A 26,200-nucleotide genomic window follows, 5' to 3' on the forward strand; every position below is an offset into this window, starting at 1 on the left:
ACCCCATGAGGGGTGATGAGAGGTTCTCGCTATACTCATATTATTATGTGTTATTTTGTGTTACCATCGCCACATTTCGACAACTCTCTGTCTTCATTATATATAGTTATTCGTATTACCTACATCTCTTTTAAAAATTTTGGTAAAAGAATAAAAAAAAGTTGACACTTGCTAAAAATATGTTGTTCTGGACGTTTCGGCTACTACTGTTGCCTTCTTCAGCAAAGATAAAAATGCGAATGTCTAACGGCGTCTTGCTTGGCATATGTCCATGAAGTGTGATAAAACTTAATCTATATGTGTTTCTCTAAGAGAGATATCTGTTTCTTTGTGGTATGGACCACAAAAGAGACAGTAGTCATCAAGATTCCTTTATATAATAAGCTCAGTTATGCACGCATTCTCATTGGTTCTCACTTATGATCTATTGGAGGACAGTCGTATAGATGACGTCATCATTAAAACTTTTTTAAAATTCTTTATTATATAAAACAAATAGATTCCAAGTTGCCGTGCGTCTGTTCAGTAATAGATCACAGAGGACGTCAAAATGGGGTAAGAACATCAGTGACTTGAGCCACTTTTTTGTTCTTACCACATTTTGACGTCCTCTGTGATTTATTACGGAACAGACGCACGGCAACTTGGAATCTATTTGTTAAAAAGACAATATATGGGAAGAAAATTTCAATGTTCTTAAAATATTTTCATTTGCTCATATTTTCCCCAAGATAATTGAGGGTGAACTATAATAATCACTTTGCGTAAAGAAAAGCTGTGGTGGATGTAATTATTAGAATTTCATTTCATTACCTGTTTGAGTTTTCTTCACACATCTATTTGTGAAATAGAAAAAATTTGAAAATTTTTTGATTAATCTATCTTAATGGCTTGATGTGAGGGTTGATGGAATTCAGGTGTGAATGAAATTCATCTACGTGTTCCTTTTTATACACACGTGGATATCATTTATGTATCTAATCCACCATTAGGGAGGGTTAGGGGCCGATGAGAGAGTCTTTTCTTCGACATGTTCCATGATTAGATTGCCTAAGATGGCGCTGACTGGGATCCCATCGGACAACCGAAAATTTGTTGAGTCACAGAAGTTCTTCGAAGTTTCAACATCAAGGTCGCCCATAAGCCCATCCGCTCCATCTCGAGCATACTTAAAAAGCCAAAAGACAAGATCGAGAAAGAGGCCTCCAGCGGAATCGTGTACAAGATAAAATGTAAAGACTGTGATTGTGTTTACGTTGGTCAGACATCGCGCGCACAAAAAGCACGCGTGAAAGAACACACAAAGGCCATAGCAACATTGGATGAAAACTCTTTGTTGGCCAAACACCATATGCTTCACAGGCACCAAATAGATTTGGAGAGTGTTGAAATTGTTGACAGATCATCGGTGTGGTGACAAAGTCTAATTCTTGAAGCTTGGCATTCCATGCGAGATAGAAATGTTATAAACGAACACATAACGTTACCAAACATGTACAATAACATTAAGAATTTTTAGAGCCATTAAAAATACTCTAGAGACTATTGTTACACTTAGAAAATTCCTTCGAGATTTAGTTTTATCACACATCATGAACATAGATACCAAGCAGAACGCCGTTAGACATTCGCATTTTTATCTTTGCTGAAGAAGGTAACAGTAGCAACCGAAACGTCCAGAACAATGTATTTTTTAGCCAGTGTCAACTTTTTTTTATTCTTTTTACCAGAATTTTTAATATGCCTGGCTACACACCGAATATTTTTACATCACTTTTGTACCACGCATAGAGGAAAGTTATTTTTACATTCCCTGATGCCGTAGATCGGCGAAAGCTTGGAAAAAAAAGAGAAAGACATTAGCTCAAGGCCTTAACTGAATCATCCATTTAAACAACATGCTACTAAAGATCAACTTCAAACGTTTAAAGGTACAAATGTTCATTTTATTTTTTTTTTGTCAACAGGATTTCTAACACTTGATCAGCAGGGATTTGCTAAAGCAAAGGCATAGAAAAAACCAGGAAAGATTTATTACTCGACGTTTCGGGGTCATCGTGACTCCATTATCAAGAGACTAGTTTAAAAAAAACATGCAAATAAGGAAAGGTACAAGAATAGCATAAATTAGAATGAACGGCTTAAACAAACACCTTGGCGCGGATGGAATCCGTTTGCACGTTCAGTGTTGGCTTACGCATGCGAATATACAACATTTCATTAACAAGGCAATCAAATTTGCCGTTACATTTGGTGATGACGTTGAATTGCTCGATCAAGCGTTCAGGCATTTCACTATTGTGCTGGAGGTGGTAGTGTTTGTAGATAGAAGATGATTTCCTTGTGTGCCCTTCTACGCGCTCGTGTAAGTGACCACGAGTGTAGCCCACATACCCTGCATCACACAGGTTACATTTAAATTCATAAACGATACATTGTTGGTTAACAATAGGGGGCTTAATTTCGTGTTGCTTAAGCTGTTGATCGAGCTTAGGGCTAACGAACACTGGTTGGACAGTCACGCTTAACTTCGAGCTTAGACTGTTCAGTTGTTGTTTAACATGATTAGCTGACGACTGGTCCTTGAAGGGTAACACTAATACCTAACCAACAATGTATCGTTTATGAATTTAAATGTAACCTGTGTGATGCAGGGTATGTGGGCTACACTCGTGGTCACTTACACGAGCGCGTAGAAGGGCACACAAGGAAATCATCTTCTATCTACAAACACTACCACCTCCAGCACAATAGTGAAATGCCTGAACGCTTGATCGAGCAATTCAACGTCATCACCAAATGTAACGGCAAATTTGATTGCCTTGTTAATGAAATGTTGTATATTCGCATGCGTAAGCCAACACTGAACGTGCAAACGGATTCCATCCGCGCCAAGGTGTTTGTTTAAGCCGTTCATTCTAATTTATGCTATTCTTGTACCTTTCCTTATTTGCATGTTTTTTTTAAACTAGTCTCTTGATAATGGAGTCACGATGACCCCGAAACGTCGAGTAATAAATCTTTCCTGGTTTTTTCAACAGGATTTCTGTACATGCCAAACAAAGACAGATCCATAAAAACTTTGTAGATTTAAGGGACAAAGGACCTTGTGTTGTTCAGTTTGCAGACACTCCCCATGTCACAAGAAAGTTAATTTTAGAAGTACTTGCACACAGCTGTGTGACTCTTTGTCTACAGTTTCATTCCCTGAGCTGTTTTGTTCAGTGCGATGACAACTACAGCTTTTTTTTCGGAGATGCGGTATGTTGCGTTCATTTGTGGTCGAAATTCTCCATTCCAAAAATAAGCAGTGCGTTCCTCTCTCTGTTTTCGTGCAGCTTCATCAACAATGGACTGCAAGCAATTATCAGTTTAGTTTTTTTTTTCGGAGAGACGGTATTTTGCGTTCATTTGTGTTCACGAAAGGTCATTAACCAAGTGGAATAATGCATAAATACCAAAAATTTCAACACGTATATTTTCTATACCTCGCTCAGCAAACAGAGAGCGATTGAGATACATGAAAGAAGAGTTTTATGTTCAATTGTAAAGTTACTAAATTGAAAATATGCTACATGTTTTTTTTTTTTTTACTTTCGAACTAATCATTTGCTTCCAGTCTCAACAACGCATTAATTTTATCGTTGCGATCGAGAAGGTAATATGAAATTAGTTTGAGTCAATTAAATTTTTTTAGCATGGCCAAATGTACAAGAACAGATGGCTTGTCCGAGATTCTAAGGCATGGTAATAAGTCATAAAGATTGTCAGATTTTATTGCGAGTTTGGCCAAAGAGCTTATTAACTTTTGTGGATTTGTGTGCATCGTAAAAATGACGAACATCGTTAGAGTAGGAAAATGAGGGAAAAACATAGGAAACACGATACACCGCTTCCACTTACGGTCATTTCTGGTCGTTAATGCGTCAGTATCCCGCTGAAAACAAGCTGTTTTGATCATAACTTCTTGTACTTTTATTTCTCGGATCTTTCCCTGAAGAACGTAAGATTACACCCAGGATCACTTCTGAGCACATGGCATTTTGTCAAAGAATGAAACTAGCCAATAACAATACTGGATCAATAGAAAAACGTCATTGATATTGAACGCCCTTTTTTCTTTCTATCAACAATTTATTCTGCAGCGGGGACGAGTCATTGTTAGTCACTGAGATCCTGCAGATAACATCTCTTCGGCATTTTAAGTGATTATTTTCCTTCAACTTCAGCAACTTCTGAGAGAAGTCAAAGAGCTTTGGTAAGTTGATTTCTCATTTCACTTTTTAGCTGATTGACCAAGCAGCGAGTGCATCTGCACAAATTTGTTCTTTATGTATAGAAGGCGACTTCAGGCGAGGTACCAGCTGCATGCCATTAGAGTATATGGGACAGAGGCTGTAGACTGAACTCTAAAGACTTTCATCTCAAAAACATTTCAGTCGAGCGAAATTGATAGGGTCTTTATTCTAGAGAGATGCCCTCAAAATACAAAACGAAGAAAAGTGCTTACTTTCGGTTCGAGACGCGTTTGAACGTTTCCTTAAGCCGTCAAAACATTTCAGATGAGCGAAATCGATGGGGTCTTTATTTTAGAGAGATACCCTCAAAGTACAAAACGAAGAAGAGTGTTTACTTTCGGTTCGAGACGCGTTTGAATGTTTCCTTAAGCAGTCAAATTACTTTCTCGGAAAACGTTAACATACCAACATAATTTGTGAGGAACTTTGCGTTAAAGGTACACTTCCATCTGTTTAGTTGACGTATTTTGAGTTCCTTGTAATAATGTACAATGATCATGATTAAATAACGTGGCGTCGGTTTGGTGCAATTCGTGTTCGTAATCAAACATTTACCTGGGCACGCGTATGACCTAAAAAACTAAATTCGGTTGAGCGATACACTGCGTTGATTAGGATCGTTATCAACTTCAGTTTAACTTAAGCAGCCAAGATTGCTTCATACCGTCACTCCCTTGGTAACCTTGTCTCGCATAAATTTTATTAATAGAACTGAAACTAGAAGTGTCTTAATCTTTTCATTTTGAGGGGGAAGACCACAGAAATTTTCCTCGTAAAGCAATGCACATCGCTATCGACTTCATGGCATTGGAAAAACGTTGTTCGTTTTCAAAAGGAAGTAAATAACAAATTTGCCACCGAAAAGTTTTCGATCGACGTTTTGTTGTCGGTTTGGCGGTGGTTATCTCTATGGGAGAGTCAAAACAGGTTTACCAATGGCGACCATCATCAAACAAAGTAGACGCTCTCTATGATTTTAAAAGGTGATTTTATGAAATGAATTTCGGCCTACGAAAGCGTTTTTTGTCCAGTTTAGGCAATTATAATCAGAAACATCAAAACATCTTTCGATTTGCCCTGTGAGAAGGGTTTTTACCTCTTTTCATTTCAAAATCACTTCGTAATATAAGCTCTATTTAACAGTGGTTATAGAAAATGTTTCTCACTGCAGTCACTAAAGCAAAACCTTTAGTTATTCAGGTCTTTCGGCTGAAACGTTATAGCAAGATCTACTCCGATAGTTTATCTTCTTATCTTGAGAAAACTTGTCTCTGCACTTGACGCAAATAAAACAATCGAATAAATGCTATGAACTTTGCTTTGAACCACGAGAGTATTCATAACCAAAGTTCAAGCAACAAAGTACAATCTCTAGCGAGGACAGGCTCACAGTAAGAATAAAACACAACAAACAGGAATATAAGTCACATAGCGCAAAAAAGGGCGGTACAATTTTTTAAGAATCAGATATACAGAGGGTACATCACATGCACTCAAACTACAAACCGAAGCAATACAGAAGTCAACAGTGGCGTCTTTTTCTTTGTGGCTAAGCATTTCTAAGGAGGACTTACCAATGATAGGAGACAAGAGAATTTTCTCTCCATTGCAGCGGATTATTTTATTCTAAATTTATAGCAAGTTTCTTTTTGAAGGATCTCATTTGGTTTCGTGAGGCGTCTCTGATTTGGAGGCGAAAAGACTTTCCGTTCGTTTGGAAATCGTTTTTTGCATTTTTCCAAATATAAATTATTTTTCGAGAAATAATCTACCATAGTTAGCGCGCGATATCATTTTTAGACTGAACGAAATGGTCTATCGTGGAATCACTTCCGTTTTGATTTAAAACCTTCATTTCTTATCCAACATCAACACCTTTGCGTAAGCGGTATTTAAGTATATTCCTCGTCCATCAGTGTATCTAGTTCAAGGAGTAGGAAATGTTGCATTTGTAAACTGCTTTCGGTTGTCTGTTTTACGAGTTCGATTGCATATGGAATTTCAAGCAGTGCAAGGTAAACAGACAAAAATTTACCTTTTTGTCCACCAAAGACAGACACATAGTGCACAAGTGAACTTTGTTTTGGTTCAAAATAATCCTTATTATTATAGCTGAACTCCTGAAGGTTCTCGATGAAGATAGATATGTATGATTATCCGGTAAACTATAACCTGTTATCTTTTGAGATGTTTTTCTTATTTTCTAGAAAATCATGTGGCGACTTGAAACCAACATGACTCTAGTCTTCAAGTAATTTTGGCCTGTTTGTAATAATCCTTTCGTTAATTTTGAAATAGATTTCTCTCTTTTGCTCATTCCAGTGTGCTCTCTTTCAGTTGTTTTCTTCAATGATGTCTTCAGATTCTGTGATGGGTGACGCGTTAGGTCAGTCGATTTTTTTTTTTACCAAAATTGTTATATATTGTTATATGTCTTGAATGGCCCGCTCCTCTTTTTCCAGCTCTCTTGCGCACATAAAAGACCAAATTAGTAGTTCAGTTAATTTTTAATTTAATACTTAAATTAAGGTATCGGCAGAGAAAGCAAGATGCCGCCTATATTTTCCCAGCTTTTGTAAATATCAGTAAGGTGTGTCGTAGATCGGTCAGTGATCTTTGATCCGCATCGAGGTTTTAATTGAAGTCTACATTATACTAAATGGCTAGTCTGTCTGCCTCAGCCGCCCTCAGCCCCCCCCCCCTCCCCCCCCCCCCCTTGTCGGTCGTGTTTTGCTGTACTTCGAGACGAGAAAGCTATCCGCTAAGAAATGAAAAGCAATCCCCTCCTCTACTCTCCTGCCCTGACGCTGATACTCATTTCGTTGGAAATGTGTAAGAAATCTGAATGAATTCTTATTCCTTCCAAGAAACCAGAAGAAATCCCCAGACAGCGCGGAAGGTCACATTTAATCTAAGTCTCTTTTCACCGGTGACCCATTAAAAACAAGATGGATCTCTCAGCAGTTACTTGTCAAATTATTCAAAGAGTAAGAGCATCTGCAATCAGAGAAAAGGAGACAAGATGGATGGAACTCCCTTTACAAAGATGCCCTCTCTCAAACAAGAAGGATCTTTCAGCAGCGCCTTGTTCAATGAACCAATGAGTGAGATCATTCGCAATCTGGCAAAGGAATCCGAGTATATTCAGGGCATGGTTAAAGGAATACTTGACCCCAACGTCTTTGGCGGATACACGGTGCAGGATGCTGCTTATTGCTTCAATGCAGTGGATCCTTACGAACGAGCTGCTGAGAAGATGCAAGAAGTTGGCAAACCAGAATTCTCTTTACTTTACAGGACTCAATCAGAGAGTTTCAAAAGCTACAACCAGTATTTTCTAGAAACATGGCGGCTCCAGAATACAGACAGCGTAGCAATGGGGCCGGCTGCAGCAACGTACGTGGGATATGAACGTGCCTTGAGCCAAAACGATCCCAAGTACCTTTGTAATGCCATGTTACCATGTGCCATGCTATGGCCCTGGATTACCGACCAACTCATCGCTTCAGTCGACAAGAACCCATATCATATCTGGTTTAAAGACAACAAGCCAAGCCCGGGCCACAAAAACCACCTGTGCGGCTTGCGATCAAACCCTGTTTTACTACTCGTCCTTTAAGGGGTGACTTGTAAAAATATCTTAATGCTGTTGTTTGTGGTCGGAATCAGTGTGTCTGTGCTGCTTCAGAAGACACCTTGGAAATAGAACTAACTCGGAAATTTGTCTAACTATAAAAATTACTCCCTTTTTTATCGTATAGGAAGATGTAGTTTCATATTAGGACGGGGACGGAGGAGGGGGTGGGTACCTATACTCTTACTCCAGAACCAGCTGGCCCTTTTTCACAGGCAGTAATTCCTGATTATTATTCCTGGACTTAAACATGACTTCAAGGCCTTGTAAACATACCAAGTCTTTTCGTTACTCGAGTTCTAGTTTTTAACCCTTTCACTCCCATCAGATCTAATTAGTAATTCTCCTTACTGTCTGATGTACAATTTTTGGTGATAGTTTGGAGAATTTGGTATTGGATAAAGTAGTAATCCCCTAATTGATATTTTTATCCTCATCACTTGTCTGCTTGATATTGCATTGATATTGTTATAAGAAATTCTGTCTTGATCACTCGTGTTAGTTAAAAAATGGAGGTGAGGCTGGAGAAATGAACGAGATCAGTAAAGTGTAATAAATAAAATACTGTCACAAAAATGTCATTACATTCATCTGAAACACTAAAATAATTTAATGATATTGTCTTAAAGTGGGGACAGAAAACCGAATGCCTTTGTTTCAAGTCCCACGTATCTATGTACAGTTCTGTGCTCATGAATCCTTAAAAAATGCTTACACTGTACATCTATCGTTGCACATATGTACAATTGGCAAACCATTTGCACCTCCAAGTCTTCTGACCTTGCCAAAACTGGCATGGAAAAGTGACTCTTGATACGAAATGGACAAAGGATATCAGGAGAACTCAAGAAAAAGTAAGATGTCCAATTTTCTGGCCACCAACAATAAAATGAAATGTCTAAGGATCATTTCCTGTTTAAAGTAATTAACAAGATTTGTGATCCGATGAGAAGCAAGCTTTTCCCTCCAAGATAAAAATACACTCAAATATACTATCAAAATCTTGTACTTCAAGGTAACTGGCCCTAAATTAGAAATCTGAATTTCATCGCGCTCTTTCCACTCTTAGCATCACGCAAGAAATTTTTTCTTTTTGATTGACATGGTTTTCTAAAGTTGAATTCAAAACTTCCTCCTTTAGACGTGTTCTTCTTTTTTTTTGAACTTCTTTGCTGGGAGTGGTCGATGCCTCGATCAGTGTTTCATCAAAAGAAGCAGTTGCTTGGAGAAGATTGGTTTCACAGGTATCGCTATTTAATAACTGTTCGCTTCTTTCTTTTGCGAGCCTCACGATTGAGTCACACAAGCTTTCAATTGACGAATAATCACAGGTTGTATCTCATTGTATGTGTGCCACATTTATTGTCATTGTCTTTGAAGAAAAAAATCTTTCAGTCCAAAACCCACCGGAGCGTTTCTCTTCCTGTCTTTGTGCAGCTTCATTATAAACCGGAAGTTTAGTATTTTTTGGAGATACGATATGTTGCGTTCACTTGTGGTCGTAATCCTCTAAGATCATTTTAATATTTCTGCATTCAGAAAACAGACAAGAATAGTGAGACTTTGCCGCCTCACAAACTATAAGACCATTTTAGCTTCCCTGAATTCAATGATAGACTGAGTAAAAGGCTGTTATTTTATGAGCTTCTTTGGCTTTTCTTTACAGGCGATCAAGCTCACGTGAAACTACTCCACATTACCTTCCTACATACATTTTTTCTTAATGTTGGTTTCACATACCCAATGTATTTATATTTTTGATTATATTTAAAAGTTCAGATATTGTTTTATATTTCGCTCAGCACACGAAGAATCTAGTTAAAAATCAAAGGTTTTTATCATGTATATCGAAACATGACCAGTTTTATTTTTCCACAAAGAAACCCTGGATGAAACGGAAGTTATGAAACGCTAGTTTATAGTGGCTAGGTTTGTATTTTGTCTGAATAGGTTGAGGAACATGACAAATTTTATCACTGAATATATCACACAACAAATTATTAAACTTACGACAAAACAATTCCTGAGACAAATTACTTATTTCCTGTGGATTATTGTTCATACTGAGTCGATGGCAAAGTCGTAATAGGAGACACGTGAGGGGAGGGGTGGAAGCGGAACTTCGCTTCATCGTAACATCAAAACACGGAAAACACAACTGCAGAAGAATATTTCATAAAGCTGTGCTTTTCGAAACTTATCTTTTTAAACAGAATTAGCCGTTGTTAATAGCAAAAGTTCAGCGTTACTTTGCAAACTGATCACTGATTACGTTAATCAGTGTGCTTTTTTTTATTTAAATAAACAAGTAAAACAGGAAATAATGTATCAAACTCAGAGACTTTATCTTTCAAACTGTTTAGATCTGTGGCTCTCGCTACTTATATGCAAATTTCTGATATTTTGTGTTACCATCGCCACATTTGGACAACTCTCTGTCCTCATTAATTATAACTATTCGTATCACCTACATCGCTTTTATATCACGCATAGTGGAATACTTTTTTATATTCCCTGACCATGTCGTAGATCGGCGTTAGCTTGGAGTAAAAGAGAAATACATTAGCTCGAGGCCTTAACTGAATCATTCATTTAAGCAACATGCTACTGAAAGGCAACTTCAAACGTTTAAAGGCACAACTGTTTATGTTTTTTCTTTTGTCAATAGGATTTCTGTACATGCCAAAAAGAGACAGATCCATAAAAACTTTACGGATTTAAGGGGCAAAGGACAACATTTGTGCCAGCAAAGAAATTCCTTGTCTTGAATTCCTTCAAATTAAATAAACAAAGACAAAAAACACAAGCTAAAACTACCCGCAAAAACTATTCATAACAATTAGATCAAAGGCTCAAGATTTTAAAGACGCTTAAAAATTGATAGCGAATAATCTAATGGCTTTAGTACAAATCTAATTCTTGTTCAAAACAGACATATTTCTATGTTTATTTTTGAATACAACCGCATACTATTAGGTTCCCAACTACTGTCGTAACTTCCGCGGCCATTTGGGTACGAGATTAGTTCCTCACTTCATTGTCTATTTTCATTCTCATACATTTAAAATCACGATCGCCATTTCATCAACATTTTCAAGATCAAAAGAGTTACAGCAACAACTCAAATGTCCGCCTTAATCTATGTCAGTTCTTAAGCCAGCATCAAAACCGTTATAATTTAAACATCTCTTCCTCCTTGAACTGTTCAACTACGTACGACGTCAGAACCCGGAACTATGACAAGAGACTCTTTGCGACGCCAACAGAGACATGGAACACGTAGACAAATAATTGACAAGCAATAAAATATCATGTTGGTGTGTAGCGGGCTCTCTCACTGTATGTGTGCCATGTTTATTGACATTGTTTTTGAAGAAAGTAAACTTTCATTTCAAAACCAACTAGTGCGTCTCTCTTCCTTTTTTTGTGTAGCTTCATTATTAAACGAAAGTTTAGTTATTTTTCGGAGATACGGTATGTTGCGTTCATTTATGGTCGTAATAATCCAGTCCAAAAATAAGCAGAGCGTTTCTCTTCCTTTCTTAGTGCAGCTTCATTATTAAACGAAAGTTTAGTTATTTTTCGGAGATACGGTATGTTGCGTTCATTTGTGGTCGTAATACTCTAGTCCAAGAATAAGCAGAGCGTTTCTCTTCCTGTTTTTGTGCCGCGTCATGATCACAAGGACTTAAATAAGTCATCAGTTTGGCTTTTTTTTTGCGGAGATACAGTATGTTGCGTTCATTTGTGTTCACGAAAGACCATCAACCAAGTGGAATAATGGAATAATGGATAATAGTGGAATAATAGCGAAGTTCCACTTCCACCCCTCCCCCCACCTGTCTTTTATTACGACTTTGCCATTTGTGTTCACGAGACGCCATCAACCAAGTGGAATAATGCGAAAATACCGACAATTTCAACAGGTATATTTTCCATGCCTCGCTAAGCCAACAGCGAGCGATTAAGAGAGATGAAAGAAGAGTTTCATGTTCAATTGTGAAGTTACTAAAATGAAAATGTGCTACATTGTCTTTTTTTGACTTTTGAAATAATCATTTGTTTCCAGTCTTGACAATTAACGCATTTATTCGTTGCGATCGAGAAGGAAGAGTGAAATTAGTTTGAGTCAATAAAATTTTCCTAGCATGACCAAATCTAAAAACAAATTACTCAATTCCTGTGGATATTATTGTTCATACTGAGTCGATGGCAAAGTCGTAATAGGAGACAGGTGGGGGGAGGGGTGGAAGTGGAACTTCGCTGCATCGAAACATCAAAACATTTCATAAAGGTGTGCTTTTCGAAACTTATCTTTTTGAACAGAATTAGCCGTTGTTAATAGCAAAAGTTCAGTGTTACTTTGCAAACTGATCACTGATTACGTTAATCAATGTGCATTTTTTACTTTAAACAAAAAAGTAAAACAGGAAATAATGTATCAAACTTAGAGACTTTGTCTTTCAAACTGTTTAGATCTGTGGCTCTCGCTACTTATATGCAAATTTCTGATATTCTGTGTTACCATCGCCATGCACCATGCATGACCTTCCGCGGCCATTTGGGTACGAGATTAGTTCCTCTCTTCACTGTCTATTTTCATTCTCATACATTTAAAATCATGATCGCCATTTCATCAACATTTTCAAGATCAAAAGAGTTACAGCAACAACTCAAATGTCCGCCTTAATCTATGTCAGTTCTTAAGCCAGCATCAAAACCGTTATAATTTAAACATCTCTTCCCCCCTGAACTGTTCAACTACGTACGACGTCAGAACCCGGAACTATGACAAGAGACTCTTTGCGACGCCAACAGAGACATGGAACACGTAGACAAATAATTGACAAGCAATAAAATATCATATTGGTGTGTAGCGGGCTCTCTCACTGTATGTGTGCCATGTTTATTGACATTGTTTTTGAAGAAAGTAAACTTTCATTTCAAAACCCACTAGTGCGTCTCTCTTCCTTTTTTGTGTAGCTTCATTATTAAACAAAAGTTTAGTCATTTTTCGGAGATACGGTATGTTGCGTTCATTTATGGTCGTAATAATCCAGTCCAAAAATAAGCAGAGCGTTTCTCTTCCTTTTTAACGCGTGAATTGCGCGCATGCGCTAGAGCGAGTTATAGATACCATGTGGGGAATGGCATTCGCTCGCTCGCTCGCTCGATTGGTCGATTCCTGTAAACTTTTTTTAGATTTTAGGCTTTTGAGTGCATTTGATAGTTTTTAGCGAGTAGTAAACAGAAGAAATGGCGACCTTTGTTGCTAAGAATTGTGGTGGAGTGAAAAAGAAGCCAATGATAATCTTAAAAGAGTTTTTTTTTCGTTTTAGTTTCAACAAGCGGCGCCAGCGACTGGCAGGCATGCAAGGATTTACACTGAAATAACAGAACAACCTTCGTTTTTCATAAAATTGTAATTTACAATCCTTGAACTCGAAAACAATCCGAAGATTCATTGAAAATATTACTTACTGCGAAGCGCTCGAAGTTTACAGATGTTCAAAAGCTTTTTCTGTTATGGCGTGAGATTGAGGACAAAATTGATCATTACGTTTCGTCGCGTGTGTTTTTCCTGTGTGAAGCAACAAAAGATGCCGGCGACTGACGAAATTATAAGTTAACACGAAAATCAGATAACACCTAAACAAACAATTTTAGCTACCGATTTTCAGTGAATTTTTAAAGAACAATTTTCTTTTAAGTTTCAAGACAATTTGAAGATTCAACATACATACAACGTACTAAAATGCAAAAGTTACAAACCACAAAATTGATAAATAGGCCTGAAATGAAATTCTATCTTGTTATTGATTATACGTTGCCTAGCACGTAACTTAAATCTACCTAGGCGGAGATCCAAAATGACGGTGGCAGGCTTGGCTTAGTTATATCACTCAAAACTCGTTCCAGTTTGTCTGATTTGATAAAGAGGGAATCGTTAATGTTTTCATTAAGACAGTATTGCCTTGATTTTCTAATATTTACAACGAAAGACAGTAAATTTCACTTTTCACCCACATTTACTTCCAACCTTTTCTTTTGAACCAGAAACAAAAATGATAGACGTTTAAAACACATGACATCATCCACCTTGTCAAATGTAATAGCATGATCATTTCAATTGTAATGCCTTCTTATCCCAACGTTACTTTGTTTCTTTGCTACATTAGCGAACACTGAACTACTGCTCGTACTATAGATATGACAATCAACCACAAAATTCCCTAAACCAGATAATATTAAACATCATGTGTCAAAATCATGTGTCAATTCACGAGTTTGCTCACAGAGCACTTTGATTTAGTGCAGCTTTATTATCAAACGAAAGTTTAGTTATTTTTCGGAGATACGGTATGTTGCGTTCATTTGTGGTCGTAATACTCTAGTCCAAGAATAAGCAGAGCGTTTCTCTTCCTGTTTTTGTGCCGCGTCATGAACACAAGGACTTAAATAAGTCATCAGTTTAGCTTTTTTTTGCGGAGATACAGTATGTTGCGTTCATTTGTGTTCACGAAAGGCCATCAACCAAGTGGAATAATGCGAAAATACCGAAAATTTCAACAGGTATATTTCCATGCCTTGCCAAGCCAACAGCGAGCGATTAAGAGAGATGAAAGAAGAGTTTCATGTTCAATTTTGAAGTTACTAAAATGAAAATGTGCTACATTGTCTTTTTTTGACTTTTGAAATAATCATTTGTTTCCAGTCTTGACAATTAACGCATTTATTCGTTGCGATCGAGAAGGAAGAGTGAAATTAGTCTGAGTCAATAAAATTTTCCTGGCATGACCAAATCTAAAAACAAATTACTCAATTCCTGTGGATTATTGTTCATACTGAGTCGATGGCAAAGTCGTAATAGGAGACAGGTGGGGGGAGGGGTGGAAGTGGAACTTCGCTGCATCGAAACATCAAAACATTTCATAAAGGTGTGCTTTTCGAAACTTATCTTTTTAAACAGAATTAGCCGTTGTTAATAGCAAAAGTTCAGTGTTACTTTGCAAACTGATCACTGATTACGTTAATCAATGTGCATTTTTTACTTTACACAAAAAAGTAAAACAGGAAATAATGTATCAAACTTAGAGACTTTGTCTTTCAAACTGTTTAGATCTGTGGCTCTCGCTACTTATATGCAAATTTCTGATATTCTGTGTTACCATCGCCATGCACCATGCATGACCTTCCGCGGCCATTTGGGTACGAGATTAGTTCCTCTCTTCACTGTCTATTTTCATTCTCATACATTTAAAATCATGATCGCCATTTCATCAACATTTTCAAGATCAAAAGAGTTACAGCAACAACTCAAATGTCCGCCTTAATCTATGTCAGTTCTTAAGCCAGCATCAAAACCGTTATAATTTAAACATCTCTTCCCCCCTGAACTGTTCAACTACGTACGACGTCAGAACCCGGAACTATGACAAGAGACTCTTTGCGACGCCAACAGAGACATGGAACACGTAGACAAATAATTGACAAGCAATAAAATATCATGTTGGTGTGTAGCGGGCTCTCTCACTGTATGTGTGCCATGTTTATTGACATTGTTTTTGAAGAAAGTAAACTTTCATTTCAAAACCCACTAGTGCGTCTCTCTTCCTTTTTTTGTGTAGCTTCATTATTAAACAAAAGTTTAGTTATTTTTCGGAGATACGGTATGTTGCGTTCATTTGTGGTCGTAACACTCCAGTCCAATAAGCAGAGCGTCTCTCTTCCTGTTTTTGTGCCGCGTCATGAACACAAGGACTCAAATCAATCATCAGTTTAGCTATTTTTTTCGGATACAGTATGTTGCGTTCATTTGTGTTCACGAAAGGCCATCAACCAAGTGGAATAATGCGAAAATATCGAAAATTTCAACAGGTACATTTTCCATGCCTCGCCAAGCCAACAGCGAGCGACTAAGGGAAATGAAAGAAGAGTTTCATGTTCAATTGTGAAGTTACTAAAATGAAAATGTGCTTCATTGTCTTTTTCCGACTTTCGAAATAATCATTTGTTCCCAGTCTCAACAATTAACGCAATTATTCGTTGCGATCGAGAGGGTAGAGTGAAATTAGTTTGAGTCAATAAGGCTTGTCCGAGATTCTAAGCCATTGTAACAATTCATAAAGATTGCCAGATTTTTTTCGTTTTTGGCCAAAGAGCTTATTAACTTTTGTGGGTTTGTGTGCATCATAAAAATGACGAGCATCGTTAGAGTAGGAAAATGAGGGAAAAACATAGGAAACACGATATACTGCTTTCACTTGCGGTCATTTGTGGTCGTTAATGCGTCAGTATCCCGCTAAAAATAAGCTGTTTTGATCATGAATTCTTGTAATTCTTATTGCTCTGACCTTGCCCTGAAGAACAAAAGAGTAAACCTATGACTAATTCTGATTTCATGACATTCTGCCAAAGAATGTAACTACCCAATCACAATACTAGATCAATATAAAAAGGTCATCGTTACTAAGCGTTCTTTTTTCCTTCTACCAACTATTTATTCCGCAGCCAACCTCGGCGACGAGTAACTGTTAGTCACTGGGATCCTGCAGATAACATCTCTTCAGCATTTTGAGTGATCATCTTCCTTCAACTTCAAGAACTTCTGAGAGAAGTCAAAGAGCTTTGGTAAGTTGACTTCTCATTTCACTTTTTAGCTGATTGAACAAGCAGCGAATGCATCTGCACAAATTTGTTCTTTGTGCGTAGAAGACGAAGTGTCTTAATATTTTCATTTCGAGGGGGAAGACCATCGAGATTTTCCTCGTAAAGCAATAATTAATGCACATCGTTATCGACTTCATAGCACTGAAAAAACGTTGTTCGTTAACAAAAGGAAGTAAACAACAGATTTGCCACCGAAAAGTTTTCGACCGACGTGCTGCCGTTGTCGGTTTGGCGGTGGTTATCTCTATGGGAGAGTCAAGACAGGTTTACTAATAGCAACCATCATCAAAAATATTATACTCTCTCTATGATATTTTAAGACGATTTTATGAAATGAATTTCGGCCTATGTGAGGAAACATCAAAACATCTTTCTGTTCGCCCTTTGGAAAGGGTTTTTGCCTCACGTCATTTCAAAATAACTTCGTAAAATAAGCTTTATTTACTAGTGGTTATAGAACATGTTTCTCACTAAAGGTCCTAAACGAAATTAGTTATTCAGGTCCTCCGGCTGAAACGTTACAGTGAGATCCACTCCGTTAGTTTATCTTTTCTTCTTCAGAAAATTGATCTCTGCACTTGACGTAAATAGAACAATCCAACTAGCGCTATGAACTTTGCTTAATAGCTAATCAGAAAAACCACAAGAGTATTCACAATCAAAGTTTAAACAACAATGTCAAACTCTAACGAGGATAGGCTCACAGGTAGAATAAAACACGACAAACAGGAATATAAGTCATATAGCGCAAAAAGGGAGGTACAAATTGTTAAGAGTCAGTTGTATAGGAGGAGACATCATATGCACTCAAACTACAAACCGAAGCAATATGAAAGTCAACAATGGCGTCCTTTGCTTTGTAGCTAAGCACTTTTAAGGAGGTCTTATCAATGACAGGAGACAACATAATTTTCTCTCAACAGCAGCGGACTATTTTTAATTTTTGTTCAAAATATTTATTTTTTAGCTGAACTCTGAAGGTTTTAGATGAAGATAGATCTGTATAAGTATCCAGTAAACTATAACCTGTTCTCTCGTTTGTTTTTTCTAGAAAATAATGTAGCGAATTGAAACCAACATGACTTAAGACTTCAAATAATTAGGCCTGTCTCTAAGACTCATGTTGTTAACTGAACACAAAGACATAATGAAAAGTGTTCTGACCCGCAAAGATATACGAGTATATTCAGTGTCAATTAAATGTTGCATGTCCTCAACTGGTCTAAGTTTAGAAAAAAAAAAGGTATTTATTATAATTGATAATTGATGATCAAACATAGAGCCGGCAATCATTGTAAATCGAGTATTCGCCAATTCGCTACCCTCAATGAAGTACTACATGGTCGATTCTGAAATAATGTTCTGTCTTTTGCTCATTCCAGTGTGCTCTCTTTCAGATATTTACTCCATTGATGTCTTCAGTTTCTGTGATGGGTGACGCTAAAGGTCAGTCGACTTCTTACCAAAATTAATATTTTTCCCATTTTATATCTTAAGTGGCCCGCTGTCATTTTTCCAGCTCTCTTGCACACATAAAAGGCCAAATTGATGGTCAGTTGATTCTTAATTTAATATTTAAATTAAAGTATCGGCAGAGAAAGCAAGATGCTGGCCTTATTTTCGCAGGTTTTGCAAATATCAGCAAGGTGTGTTGTAGATTGATCAGTGGTCTTTGATCTGCATCGAGGTTTTAATTGTAGTTTACAGTAAATGTCTAATCTGGCTTTCTCAGCCCTTTCTCTCTCCCCTTTTTATTTTGATTGTGTTTTACTGTACTTTGAAATGGAACTCCTAAAAGCTATCCGAAAAGAAAAATGCGATCCTGAACGTGTGGATTGTTACAAATATCTTGGGGTTACACTGAATCAGCATCTGTCTTCAGAAGATCACGTCTCAAACATTGCCTCCAAAATACGTAAACGAATATCAATTTTATCTAGAATTAAATACATGCTACCTATATCTGTAAGACTAACTTTCTATAACACCATGATCAAGCCCATTTTTGAATACAATAGTATTGCGGGGGGAGACAAAAGAAATACAGTTCATATGGACACTCTTCAAATACTTCAGAACAGAGCTGCGAAGATAATCTTTGGCAGAGAATTAAGAGATTCTGCTACACAAGCTTTGAAAGATCTCAACTGGGTAACTTTAGTCAAAAAGAGAACTATCGACCGATGAATTTTTGTTTACAAATGCCTGAACAACCTCATTGGGTTTGATTTTGGTTTTAAATCATTTAAAAATAGACATGATTGCTATACTAGAAACAAACAAAACCTTGCATTTGAATTATCTAAGACAAACTGGGGTTTTTTCAAAACTGTCCCACACTGTGGAAAGGAACACCTTCGACTTGGAAACCAGAAACGCTGATAACCTTAATGCCTTTAAGAAATCAATTGTTAAGATTTTTTCTTAACATTATATTTTTCTATTTCGCATATACCTTTGTTATATTTTACAATCTTTTATATATAATATTAATTATCCTCATTATTTATTTATTTATATTTTTGACATTTAGCTAAGACCTCCCTGAAAATCATGTTTGTATGAGTGGAGCATCCTCATTAAAGATCATTACTTCTCCTCCCCTGCCCCGACCCTGATTCTCATTTCGCTGGAAATGTGTAAGAAATCTGAATGAATTCTTATTCCTTCCAAGAAACCAGAAGAAATCCCCAGACAGCGCGGAAGGTTACATTTCATCTAATTTTCTTTTCACCAGTGACCTATGACGAGCAAGATGGATCTCTCAGCAGTTGCTTGTCCAACGAGAGAATCTATGGCCCTGGATTGCCGGATGTAATTTCCTTTCCACAAGTACCCTCTCTCAAACCAGGAGAATCTTTCTGCAGCGCCTTGTTCAACGCTCCAAAGAGTGAGAGAATCCGCAATCTGGCAAAGGAATCCACGTTTATCCAGGGCATGGTTAAAGGATCACTTGACCCTAATGTCTATGGCGGCTACATGGTGCAGGATGCTGCTTATTGCTTCAATGCAGTGGATTCTTTCGAACGAGCTGCTGAGAAGATGCAAGAAGTTGGCAAACCTGAATTCTCTTTATTCTACAGAACCCAATCAGAGAGTTTCAAACGCTACAACCTGGATTTTCTACAAAAATGGCGGCTTCGAAATTCAGACAGCGTGGCTATGGGGCCGGCTGCAGCAACGTACGTGGGATATGAACGAGCCTTGAGCCAAAACGATCCCAAGTACCTTTGCATTGCCATGTTACCATGTACCATGCTATGGCCCTGGATTGCAGACCAAATCATAGATTTGACGCAAGTCATTTTTCTTTTTGATTAACAAGGTTCGGAGACATGGTTAAAAAAATTTCTTTTGTCAAGTTGAATTGAAAACGTCCTCCTTCAGACGTGTTCTTCATTCTTTTGAACTTCTTTGCTGGGAGTGGTCGGTGCCTCGATCAGTGTTTCATCAAAAGAAGCAGCTGCTTGGAGAAGCTTGGTTTCACAGGTATCGCTATTCAATAACTGTTCGCTTCTTTCTTTGGCCAGCCTCACGATTGAGTCGCACAAGCTTTCAATTGACGAATAATCACAGGTTGTGAAGTCAAACAAGTCCCTGATGAAATCAAGGATAAGGCTCTGCAGAGGATGAAAATAATACTTTAAGGGTAGAAAATAAAGCCGCCTGCATTTATACACAAAAATCAATCATCCTGAGCAGTTATTCGAGAAAATACAGTTTCTACTAAACTCTTGAATTATATCAAATTAATGACATACGCTTGACTGTCAAATGATTTAAATTAATTTACCTTGAAGTATTCACAGACTATTTTCAGTTTGTCATCTGATCCCAGGAATCCCCAAGCGAGAACTGGAGAAACATACTGCGCCACTACATAGAAATGAGCCATGAAACCGTAAGGGTCCTGTGTACACAAAAACGTCCAAAATCAGTCGAGTATCAACACAATTTATACAGAGAGGCCCCTATTTTGTCCCTGCTTATATAAAGTTACAGTTTCGAACAACAAAAATGACACCACTAGTTACAATAGCTGCAACTTTTGTTGGTGTAAATTAGATTGGACACTTTGACTCCTATTAGATCTCATAAGTAGTTCTCCTTACTGTCTGCCATGAAACTTTTGTGATGTCAGTTTAGAGAATTTGGAATTGGATCAACTTATAATCACCTGATTTATATTTTTCTTCATTCTCATAACTTGTCTGCTTGATATTGTATTGATATTGTAAGAAGAAATTCTGTCTCAGTTTAAGTAAGGATCGCCTATAAATACTGTGTATTTTGGTTTTAAACATCAGTAAAAATAATAAAAAGATCTATGGCTGGAAGTGGCAACAGACCTTAAGATAAGAAGTTTTAGCCTTTAAAACTCCCCAGATGGCTGTCGTAAAGGACAATAAAGAATGTACAATGCTGTAATGGAAATAATTACAGCATGTTCAGATGACAACAGTAAAATGGTTAAAGGCAAATAAAATTTTAAAACTGTAGTTAAATAAAATGCCTTGGTGTTATTTGCAGACACTTTGCATGTCACAAGAAAGTTAATTTAAGAAGTGCTTTCACACCGCAGTGTGGCTCTTTGTCCGCAGTTTCATTCCCTTGAGCTGTTTTGTTCAGTGGGATTGCAATTATGTACAGTATAATGTAGATTCTTTTTTTTCTGGAAACAAAAACTTCATTCTCCTCTGGGGGAAAGAAGCTTTTTCTTACCTATCCCCTCCCTCTCAGGGTCAACAGAAATCAAAATGTGGCCTTGAAATTATTGTTAGTGTACAATACAAACCCTTGTAAAATAGTACAAAATCCAGTAACCTGTCAGTCAACAGTCAGCTGACAGGTTACCAACACATTACTGACACATTACCAACAGTCAGCCGAGAGTGTTAAGTTGACCAAAAATTGATAGAAAATGGTAGTGCATTTAGGGGATTGGGAACTAGAAAAACTTTTCAATATGGTGGATAATTGAAATCGTGTTTCGCTAACCAATGCAAAAAAGTGGGCAAAAGCCATAGTAGCTATTGAGAGTGCAGTGCAAGGTATCTTTTTGAAATGACTGTTCCTCTTTTTATGTAGTTTTAGAAGCAATAAATAGGTAAATGTTTATGATCATTTCAGTTTATGACCCACTGACAGGTTACCGACAGGTTGCCAATAGGTCACTGACTGTTGGCTGACAGTCAGCTAAGACTTTGGCCAGACACATAACAAAAACGGTGTCGGCTGACTGTTGGCCACCTGTTGGCCAACAGTTGGCTGACAATCGGCTGACAGACGGCCGACAGTATCTTTTTAGAACTGTTCTTCACTTTTACTGAAAAATCTAGCAGGAACTTTATAGTACACTGGAACTTAAAACAACTTAAATTAATACAAACTGAGAGAAAACTTGCTTTCCAATAAAACAAATTATAACATTAACACAAAACAAAGGAAAAGAATTTGGCATGTCATGACCATGCATAGGAACAAATTTAAGTTTAGCTTAATTATCTAACACTTACACTTGTAGTGAGTGAGTCATGTAAAAGGTACAGCTACTGTGATACACAAAACAAAAAAATAAAAGGGGATTTTCCAATTTCATGTTACTTATTATGTTAAATATTGCACCTGATCTTACGACAGCAGATACCATGACGAATGTAATGTTGCAGTCCAGACACATGAAACTCAAGGTGACTAAAAGAGTAAACAAAAAAACAATCAAAATATGTACAGCATATATTAAATCAATCTTCCAACTGTTGAACTTATGAAAGTTTGCATATACACAAACTATAATATTATTGTGGTAAAGCACATTAAATTTTCACCATTATTGGATTATTTCATTACAGAGCTGTAGATACATGTAGTTTACTTGCTTGTGATAGAAGCATTAAATTCTATTAGTGTACCTATGACTGCCAGCTGTATGAAGAACAGCTTCCCTAAACAGCTTCAGTAGCTGTGACTCATTGACAAGTCTCTCATTAATGATATCGTCAAACTACAGAACAACATTGGTACAGTAAATGTTTTTAACTCAGAAGAAACATCACACTATTTATACATTTAATGTTGTCTGATTGCTCAAAGCAGCATTGAGAAGCTAACAATTAGTCACATAATTCTGGCAACCTGAGTACAAGTCATAATTTCATCATCATACGGTTCCTTTCCACAAATTTTTTTTTGCGAAAAGTCTGGAGGTCTACACGTACAATACCCAGAACATAAACCAGACGATTATCTGATAAAGTGCTGCCGAGAATTGGAATCTGTGACTAACACAAAAGGAAGACGGAAAGTTGGAGATAGAGAGAGAGCTAAAAAAAAAAGACAAACAAACAAACAAACAGGGTCAAATGGAAAAAATTGAAATAACTCCTGCTTGGTATTCCAAGATGGCTACAGGAATATCATCTTTTAATTAAATTTCAATCATGTTTTAATATTTAATTATTCTACATTTAAATTGAATACCTCCAATAACAAAAGTACCTCTAACTGTGTATTATCAGATGCAGACACAAAGGAATCAGCATCAGAAGAGTTCTGATCCTCCAGATCTTCATTGAATTCCAACGGTATTTGCTCCTGTAAACTCCCATCATCAATCCATGTCGACATGTTGTTTGGTGTCCGTGGTAAAGGTGTCTCCATGAGATCATACTGTTAAATCACTTTCCGCAGCTTTCTGGAACCACTAATCAAGGCATTCAGCTTTTTGTCCGCTTCAATGAGGAAGAATGAGTTTTTTCCTCCTTGAGAGAGACCTGGACGCCGCCATTCCATCACATAATCTGTAGCTTCATACCAATGTTCCAATGCCATGTCAAAGTTTTCAACACCTGTTTTGCATCACAAAATTCAATTGATAGGTCACATATAGGAAAATAAACTTTAATACTTATATAAAACAAATAGGACACTTCTATACAAAATGTAGTTAAAATCTATATTATACATGTAGCTCTTTACATTCAAGAGACTCTCAAAATGGTTGAACAACTTTAATTGACATTTAGACTGATATGTTTATCTACATTCATGGGATAATGTCCTTTGAATGAGAAACAATTAACCTGCACAGGATCATAGCTCCTTCGTACACAAGGACTTTGGAAAATCAGGAGTTTTAAAGTATTCAGGATTATGAATAAAAAACATACCTCTCTTTATAAGCTCCTCAACAATTTCTTCTTCATCTGTGATAACATCTCCTAGGTCAATAGCACTATCTTCAGAAACCCTTCCATCTGGTAAAAATTGATGTAATTTGTACTGTCCAGTAATATTTTTATTTTAAGTAATATTAGGCTAAGCCTAAACTATGCAGTTCATGAACTCTAGCAAGAAGAAAATAATCATCCAATTATTTACCATTAACTAGAACACCATCATCCAATGCAGCATTTGGTGATTCAAGATTTGCTGCATGTCGTCGGAACACAACTTCATTATCTAAGCTTGTTGCACTTCTAGGGGTGTGTCTGGAAGATTCACCAGCTGTAGATATTCTTGAGCTCCCTGTCAAAGGAAGGAAAATTTGAATAAATGAGTACAAAAATAAATCAAAAGACATACAGGTGTACATATATATACAGTATAAATCAATCAATATCTGGTTGTTGATAGCAACTGTCAATACTAATGAGGTTCACACCTTAAATAACTTTAGGCTACAAGTGTATGACTGATATTTCTGTAGAATGCTACACTGCAAAAGTACAGTAACCTACTTCATTGTTAGTAGTTTGTCCTTCTGTCAACTTTTGAGGTAATCATTTGTTTCCAGTCTTGACAATTAACGCATTTATTCGTTGCGATCGAGAAGGAAGAGTGAAATTAGTTTAAGTCAATAAAATTTTCCTAGCATGACCAAATCTAAAAATAAATTACTCAATTCCTGTGGATTATTGTTCATACTGAGTCGATGGCAAAGTCGTAATAGGAGACAGGTGGGGGGAGGGGTGGAAGTGGAACTTCGCTGCATCGAAACATCAAAACTTTCATAAAGATGTGCTTTTCGAAACTTATCTTTTTAAACAGAATTAGCTGTTGTTAATAGCAAAAGTTCAGTGTTACTTTGCAAACTGATCACTGATTACGTTAATCAATGTGCATTTTTTACTTTAAACAAAAAAGTAAAACAGGAAATAATGTATCAAACTTAGATACTTTGTCTTTCAAACTGTTTAGATCTGTGGCTTTCGCTACTTATATGCAAATTTCTGATATTCTGTGTTACCATTGCCATGCACCATGCATGACCTTCCGCGGCCATTTGGGTAAGAAATTAGTTCCTCTCTTCACTGTCTATTTTCATTCTCATACATTTAAAATCATGATCGCCATTTCATCAACATTTTCAAGATCAAAAGAGTTACAGCAACAACTCAAATGTCCGCCTTAATCTATGTCAGTTCTTAAGCCAGCATCAAAACCGTTATAATTTAAACATCTCTTCCCCCCTGAACTGTTCAACTACGTACGACGTCAGAACCCGGAACTATGACAAGAGACTCTTTGCGACGCCAACAGAGACATGGAACACGTAGACAAATAATTGACAAGCAATAAAATATCATGTTGGTGTGTAGCGGGCTCTCTCACTGTATGTGTGCCATGTTTATTGACATTGTTTTTGAAGAAAGTAAACTTTCATTTCAAAACCCACTAGTGCGTCTCTCTTCCTTTTTTTGTGTAGCTTCATTATTAAACAAAAGTTTAGTTATTTTTCGGAGATACGGTATGTTGCGTTCATTTGTGGTCGTAACACTCCAGTCCAATAAGCAGAGCGTCTCTCTTCCTGTTTTTGTGCCGCGTCATGAACACAAGGACTCAAATCAATCATCAGTTAAGCTATTTTTTTCGGATACAGTATGTTGCGTTCATTTGTGTTCACGAAAGGCCATCAACCAAGTGGAATAATGCGAAAATGTCGAAAATTTCAACAGGTACATTTTCCATGCCTCGCCAAGCCAACAGCGAGCGACTAAGGGAAATGAAAGAAGAGTTTCATGTTCAATTGTGAAGTTACTAAAATGAAAATGTGCTTCATTGTCTTTTTCCGACTTTCGAAATAATCATTTGTTCCCAGTCTCAACAATTAACGCAATTATTCGTTGCGATCGAGAGGGTAGAGTGAAATTAGTTTGAGTCAATAAGGCTTGTCCGAGATTCTAAGCCATTGTAACAATTCATAAAGATTGCCAGATTTTTTTCGTTTTTGGCCAAAGAGCTTATTAACTTTTGTGGGTTTGTGTGCATCATAAAAATGACGAGCATCGTTAGAGTAGGAAAATGAGGGAAAAACATAGGAAACACGATATACTGCTTTCACTTGCGGTCATTTGTGGTCGTTAATGCGTCAGTATCCCGCTAAAAATAAGCTGTTTTGATCATGAATTCTTGTAATTCTTATTGCTCTGACCTTGCCCTGAAGAACAAAAGAGTAAACCTATGACTAATTCTGATTTCATGACATTCTGCCAAAGAATGTAACTACCCAATCACAATACTAGATCAATATAAAAAGGTCATCGTTACTAAGCGTTCTTTTTTCCTTCTACCAACTATTTATTCCGCAGCCAACCTC

The 26,200-nt window shown here is 37.0% G+C and overlaps 2 protein-coding genes across 2 annotated transcripts; one reads left to right on the top strand and one right to left on the bottom strand.

Annotated features, from left to right (window-relative positions):
* The first annotated feature begins 16,451 nt into the window (after positions 1–16,451).
* Positions 16,452–19,923, top strand: LOC131785326 (uncharacterized). Its single transcript, XM_066164819.1, has 3 exons — positions 16,452–16,563; positions 18,000–18,048; positions 19,340–19,923. The coding sequence occupies exons 2-3, from the start codon at positions 18,015–18,017 to the stop codon at positions 19,921–19,923; spliced, it is 618 nt and encodes a 205-aa protein (XP_066020916.1). The 5' UTR covers positions 16,452–16,563; positions 18,000–18,014.
* Positions 19,924–19,949: 26 nt separating this feature from the next.
* On the bottom strand, positions 19,950–23,229 carry LOC131785325 (mitoguardin 1-like). Its single transcript, XM_059102204.2, has 6 exons — positions 23,101–23,229; positions 22,515–22,606; positions 22,228–22,296; positions 20,952–21,024; positions 20,396–20,512; positions 19,950–20,222 (listed from the first exon to the last, which is right to left on the bottom strand). The coding sequence occupies exons 1-6, from the start codon at positions 23,227–23,229 to the stop codon at positions 19,986–19,988; spliced, it is 717 nt and encodes a 238-aa protein (XP_058958187.2). The 3' UTR covers positions 19,950–19,985.
* Between the last annotated feature and the right edge of the window lie 2,971 nt (positions 23,230–26,200).

The sequence above is a fragment of the Pocillopora verrucosa genome, chromosome 4 (genome assembly GCF_036669915.1).
Source record: "Pocillopora verrucosa isolate sample1 chromosome 4, ASM3666991v2, whole genome shotgun sequence".
NCBI lineage: Eukaryota > Metazoa > Cnidaria > Anthozoa > Scleractinia > Pocilloporidae > Pocillopora > Pocillopora verrucosa.